This window comes from Macaca mulatta, chromosome 7 (genome assembly GCF_049350105.2).
Source record: "Macaca mulatta isolate MMU2019108-1 chromosome 7, T2T-MMU8v2.0, whole genome shotgun sequence".
NCBI lineage: Eukaryota > Metazoa > Chordata > Mammalia > Primates > Cercopithecidae > Macaca > Macaca mulatta.
The window spans coordinates 11,251,775-11,258,938 of NC_133412.1; the positions used below are offsets into that span (position 1 = coordinate 11,251,775).

The following is a 7,164-nucleotide window of genomic DNA, read 5'->3' on the forward strand; positions in this document are numbered from 1 at the left end:
CATCTCATATGTGAAGACACACATAGGCTCAAAATAAAGGGATGGAGAAAATTTTACCAAACAAATGGAAAACAGAAAAAAGTAGGGGTTGCCATCCTAGTTTCTGACAAAACAGACTTTAAACCAACAAGATCAAAAACGAGAAAGAAGGGCATTACATAATGGTAAAGTGTTCAATTCAACAAGAAGAGTTAACTATCCTAAATATATATGCACCCAAAACAGGAGCACCCAGATTCATAAAACAAGTTCTTAGAGACCTACAAAGAGACTTAGATTCCCAAACAATAATAGTGGGAGACTTTAATACCCCACCAACTATATTAGACAGATCATTGAGAGAGAAAATTAACAATGATATTCAGGACCTGAACTCAGTTCTGAATGAAGTGGACCTGATAGATATTTACAGAACTCTCCACCCCAAAACAACAGAATAAACATTCTTCTCATCACTCACAGAACTTACTCTAAAACTGATTACATAATCAGAAGTAAAACACTCCTCAGCAAATACAAAAGAACTGAAATAATAACAGTCTCTCAGACCACAGTGCAATCAAATTAAAACTCAAGATTAAGAAATTCAGTCACAACCACACAACTACATGGAAACTGAACAACCTACTCCTGAATGACTCTTAGGCAAATAATGAAATTAAGACAGAAATCAAGAAGTTCTTTGAAACTGAAACAAAGGGACAAAGTACAAGAATTTCTGGGATGCAGCTAAAGCTCTGTTAAGAGGGAAATTTATAGCACTAAATGCTCATATTGAAAAGCTAGTGGGAGTGTAAATTAGTTCAACCGTTGTGGAATACTGTGTGGCAATTCCTCAAAGACCTAGAGGCAGACAAACCATTTGACCTAGTAATCTCATTACTGGGTATATACCCAAGGGAATATAACTCATTCTATTATAAAGATACATGCACGTGTATGTTCATTGCAGCTCTATCCACAATAGCAAAGACATGGAATCAACCTAAATGCCCATCAACATTAGACTGGATAAAAAAATGTGGTACGTATACACCATGGAATACTATGCAGCCATAAAAAGGAATGAGATTATGTCCTCTGCAGGGACACAGATGGAGTTGAAAGCTGTTATCCTCAGCAAACTAACACAGGAACAAAAACTAAACACCGCATGTTCTCACTTATAAGTAAGAGCTGAATGATGAGAGAACACATGGACACATCCAGGAAAACCACATACACTGGAGCCTGTGGGGATGGGGGTGGGAGGAGGGAGAACATCAAGAAGGATAGGTAATAGATGTTGGGCTTAATACCTAGATAATGGGATGAACTGTACAGCAAACCACCTGGCACACGTTTACCTATGTAACAAACCTGCACCTCCTGCACATGTATCCCTGGACTTAAGATAAATGTTGGGAAAAAAAGGAACAAATGGTTGCTTGAAAACAATTTTAAAACATCTTAAAAATAAATAAGCCAGGTACAGTGGCTCACGCCTGTAATCCCAGCACTTTGGGAGGCTGAGGCGGGCAGATCACCTGAAGTCAGGAGTTCGAGACCAGCCTGACCAACATGGAGAAACCCTGTCTCTACTAAAAATACAAAATTAGCCGGGCGTGGTGTCACATGCCTGTAATCCCAGCTACTCAGGAGGCTGAGGCAGGAGAATCACTTGAACCTGGGAAGTGTAGATTGTGGTGAGCCAAGGTCATGCCATTGCACTCCAGCCTGGGCGAAAAGAGTGAAACTCTATCTCAAAAAAAAAAAAAAAAAAAAAAAAAAAAGGTAAATAAATGAGGCCAGGCCCAGTAGCTCACACCTGTAATCTCAGCATTTTGGAGGCCGAGGTGAGTGGATCACTTGGGGCCAGGAGTTTGAGACCAGCCTGGCCAACATGATTAAACCCCATCATTACTAAAAATACAAAAAATTATAATTATCTTGGTGTGGTGATGTGCACCTGTAGTCCCAGCTACTCAGGAGGCTGAGGCAGGAGAATGGCGTGAACCCGGGAGGCAGAGCTTGCAGTGAGCTGAGATCCGGCCACTACACTCCAGCCTGGGCGACAGAGCGAGACTCTGTCTCAAAAAAAAAAAAAAAAAAAGAAAAGGAGTCTCACTCTGTCGCCCAGGCTGGAGTGCAGTGGCAAGATCTTGGCTCACTGCAACCTCCACCTCCCAAGTTCAAGTGATTCTCCTGCCTCAGCCTCCTAAGTAGCTAAGATTACAGGCACACACCACCATGCCCAGCTAACTTTTGCATTTTTAGTAGAGACGGGGCTTCACCATGTTGGCCAGGCTGGTCTCGAATTCCTGACCTCAGGCGATCCACCTGCCTCGACCTCCCAAAGTGTTGGGATTACAGGCGTGAGCCACCGTGCCCGGCCTCCTTATTTTTTTTAATGAGTAAACAGAAGAAAAAGAAGTACCCAGGTTATACATGTGGCCAAAGGAGTACGTGCCCATCCAAATTCCCAGAACCTTCCGTAAATTGCTTACCACCTGATAATAAAATTAAATGGAAAAATTAAATCCTTCCAAAACACTATGTATTCCTATTTTGAAGAATTGATTAGAGAAATTCAGCAAGCCGTCAGATCATTTTACTACTTCTCTCCAGACTAATGTTCCTCAACACCTGGATGTTGGGACTACCTTCAGAGTAGATGGGGAGTCTGCAAGTAGCTGACACAGCTCTTCCAGAAAACTGACTTTTCTCTCAGGTCCTCTCCTGCACCTCCTTCTCCTGCCAGCCTCTCCAGTTTCACCTTTCACTTCTCAGGTTTCTTTGGCTCCAGCTACCTTGTTTCTTTCCATTCCTCCTCTTTTGCCTCTGGGCTGACAAACAAGCTCCTCCCTTCCCTGTCTGAAACATTCTGGCACTACCATCCCCAGCCTCCACCCACCGTTTGTCTAGCTATTGGTGATTCATTCTTCAAGTCTGGTCCCTTAGGTCTCTTCCTCAGGAAGTGCTTCCCATGTCCACTCAACGAGGTTGGAGGTCCTTCACAGGTGTGCCTATGGCCTGCTGCACGCCTGCGATTTCTATCTGCTTATTTATCCACATTCCCAACTAGTGTCTTAAGAGCAGAGACACTGGCCTGTTCCGTGGTATCACCAGCATTAGAGTCTGTCCCATAATAAACATTCAAATATGAGGGGGGCAGGAAAGGAAGGAAGAAAAGAAAGAATAAAGGAGAACGGGACTTCCACAGGCCCTTTTTGGCACTGTGTGGCTTAGATCTGACCATTGGAAGACCATCTGTGAAGACATTTGCCCAGAGAATTGTAGAGTGTAGAGTAACTTTGGTTTTTTCAGATGCCAGGGAATCTCTACCTAATGACCTGGCAACCTTAGAATTTGCTTTAACAGCTTGAAAAATGTTGACAACGCCAAGGTGTTAGAGGTAGAAGGTAGCAGATGGAGCATCAGGAATGGAGAGGGACCAAAAAGAGGGGCCTTCGTGGGTCAGTGAGACTGCATGTGTTCAGGAGGTGAAGAAGCAAGCAAGATTGGGAAGATGGGAGAAGCTGGTTTCCGGTGCAAGACAATATCATCAACTGGATTCCATGTTGAATTTGAGGTGTTACGAAAACACCCAAAATTACAGCTGGAAATATAAAGCAAAGCCAAGAAAACTGTAGCCCTTCACAAATTTGTCATCTTTATGTCAGTTACTGTTATCAAAAAAGTGTCAAGACTTTTGGTAGAGCAGAAATACCCCATTAAACAAAATTGCCCACATGGGGTATTTTAAGGGTCAACAAAAAGATTTTCACTGGGCACGGTGGCTCACGCCTATAATCCCAGAACTTTGGGAGGCTGAGGCGGGCAGATCACCTGAGGTCGGGAGTTCGAGACCAGCCTGGCCAACATGGTGAAACCTCACCTCTACTACAAAGTACAAAAATTAGCCGGGCATGGTGGCGGGCACCTGTAATCCCAGCTACTCAGGAGGCTGAGGCAGGAGAATTGCTTGAACCCGAGGGGTGGAGGTTGCAGTGAGCCGAGATGGCACCACTACACTTCAGCCTGGGCGACAAGAGCAAGACTCAGCCGGGCGTGGTGGTGGGCACCTGTAGTCCCAGCTACTCTGGAGGCTGAGGCAAGAGAATGGCGTGAACTCGGGAGGCAGAGCTTGCAGTGAGCCAAGATAGCGCCACTGTACTCTAGCCTGGGCAACAGAGCGAGACTCCGTCCCCCTCCGAAAAAAAAAAAAAAAAGATTTTTTTTTCCTTTTACCGCCCATTATCATGTCAAGGTGGTATTTGTTATATATCATCAAATATACATTGTATGCACATGTATCTCTAGAAGGAAAAATAAATGGTAGCAGTGATTACCTCTGAAAAGGGGGGCTTGCAAGCTTGGAGGTCAGAGGTGGGAGGGAGACCTAATTCCTGCCATTTATCCTTTGGTACCCACTGAAATCTTTATCATGTACATAGATTTTTTTAATCTACAAAAGGAAAATTTCCTTTTAGTTTTAAAAGTTAAAATTTGTCAACAGAGGGCTAATTAAATATAGTACATCCATTAAGTGGAATAATGTACAATGAAAGTGATAGCTCTCGATGTACTGATACAAAAGCTGTCCGTGATAATTCATTTGTTAAGTTAAAAACAAAATTCAAATTGTAAATGGTAAAAGTATTAGTATATGCATAGGGGCAATTGTATTTAAATATTTATTTATTAGTATATGCATATGGGAAAATGCCAAAATATACACTAAACTGTTAGCATTGATTACCTCTGCAAGATGGAATTAGAAGAGACTTTTGCTTTCTAAGATTTACATTTTGACATTGTTCAAACTTTTATGAGGAATATATCACTCTACAATCAGAAAAAAGATAACCTAAAACGATTCTATGATATTGCAAATAGTCCAGGAACAGAGAGAAGGTCCTTATCTTCAGCAGCGGGGGCAAATGTCAAATCCCCTAGATGAAAACCAGGCATGCACTTGCAGTTTGTGCATTAGGGCAAAAAGAAGCGGTATAATATGGTCTTGGCTCACAACAGCACCTCAGTAATGTTTAATAATGGAGACTGGGACTATAGAATAGATACCACTTTTTCCCCAGTGCATGACAATTTAGGTATTTATCACCAGAATCTTAAAAAAAATAAGGTCTCTGCCCTTACGGCCACTGCAATCTAAGGTGATTTAACATCCCTGCTTTCCCCTCTTTACTGCTTCTCAACAATCCTTTTATTTTTCCTTTCCCTTCACCCTCCTCGTCTTCCCAGCCCTTTTTAAAATTGCCACAAGAGGGCAGCAGCCTCACGCAGAAGAAGGGCACTAGGCCATTAGCAGCAAAAGCTGCCATTAATGGCAGCAAAAGATGCCATTAAAAATGGGTGATCAAACTTTACCCAGCATCTTGCTCTGAATATGTGTGCAGCCACGTTTAATATTGTTAGAAACTATAAACAATGAATGGACAAGAAAGTCATGCTGCTGTGCGGAGCTCATGTGTTTCCCTCTCTTCCAGATGCTGGCCAACAAGAGCTGAAATCGAGAACAGCCTAGAACCTAAGACTATTCTAATATAAAAATTTTGCACCAGGATGGAAGGGGACTCTTACCACAATGCAACCACCGTCAATGGCACCCCAGTATATCACCAGCCTTTGGAACGCCACAGGTTGTGGGAAGTCATCAGCATTGCAGCAGTGACTGCTGTGGTAAGCCTGATCACTATTGTGGGCAATGTCTTGGTCATGATCTCCTTCAAAGTCAACAGCCAGCTCAAGACAGTTAACAACTATTACCTGCTCAGCTTAGCCTGTGCAGATCTCATCATTGGGATCTTCTCCATGAACCTCTACACCACCTACATCCTCATGGGACGCTGGGCTCTTGGGAGTCTGGCTTGTGACCTTTGGCTTGCACTGGACTACGTGGCCAGCAACGCTTCTGTCATGAACCTTCTGGTGATCAGTTTTGACCGTTACTTTTCCATCACAAGACCCTTGACGTATCGGGCCAAGCGTACTCCGAAAAGGGCTGGCGTCATGATTGGCTTGGCCTGGCTGATCTCCTTCATCCTCTGGGCCCCAGCAATCCTCTGCTGGCAGTACTTGGTTGGGAAGCGGACAGTTCCACTGGATGAGTGCCAGATCCAGTTTCTCTCAGAGCCCACCATCACTTTTGGCACTGCCATTGCTGCTTTCTACATCCCTGTTTCTGTCATGACCATCCTCTACTGTCGAATCTACCGGGAAACAGAGAAGCGAACCAAGGACCTGGCTGACCTCCAGGGTTCTGACTCTGTGACCGAAGCTGAGAAGAGAAAGCCAGCTCATAGGGCTCCGTTCAGATCTTGCTTGCGCTGTCCTCGACCCACCCTGGCCCAGAGGGAAAGGAACCAGACCTCCTGGTCATCCTCCCGCAGGAGCGCCTCCACCAGTGGGAAGCCATCCCAAGCCACTGACCCAAGCACCAACCAGGCCAAAGCTGAGCAGCTCACCACCTGTAGCAGTTACCCTTCCTCAGAGGATGAGGACAAGCCCGCCACTGACCCTGTCCTCCAAGTGGTCTACAAGAGTCGGGGTAAGGAAAGCCCAGGGGAAGAATTCAGTTCTGAAGACGCTGAGGAAACTTTTGTGAAAGCTCAAACTGAAAAACATGACTCTGACACCCCAAACTACTTTCTGTCTCCAGCAGCTGCTCATAGACCCAAGAGTCAGAAATGTGTGGCCTATAAGTTCCGATTGGTGGTAAAAGCTGACGGGACCCAGGAGAACAACAACGGCTGTCACAAGGTGAAAATCATGCCCTGCTCCTTCCCAGTGGCCAAGGAGCCTTCAACGAAAGGCCTCAATCCCAACCCCAGCCATCAAATGACCAAACGAAAGAGAATGGTCCTAGTCAAAGAGAGGAAAGCAGCCCAGACACTGAGTGCCATTCTCCTGGCCTTCATCATCACATGGACCCCGTATAACATCATGGTCCTGGTTTCTACCTTCTGTGACAAGTGTGTCCCAGTCACCCTGTGGCACTTGGGCTACTGGTTGTGCTATGTCAATAGCACTGTCAACCCCATCTGCTATGCCCTCTGCAACAGAACCTTCAGGAAGACCTTTAAGATGCTGCTTCTCTGCCGATGGAAAAAGAAAAAAGTGGAAGAGAAGTTGTACTGGCAGGGGAACAGCAAGCTACCCTGA

At 44.7% G+C, this 7,164-nt stretch overlaps 1 protein-coding gene across 1 annotated transcript; it reads left to right on the top strand.

Annotated features, from left to right (window-relative positions):
• Positions 1–5,565: 5,565 nt before the first annotated feature.
• On the top strand, positions 5,566–7,164 carry CHRM5 (cholinergic receptor muscarinic 5). Its single transcript, NM_001032931.1, is given in 1 exon segment — positions 5,566–7,164. A coding segment is annotated over 1 exon segment (1,599 nt).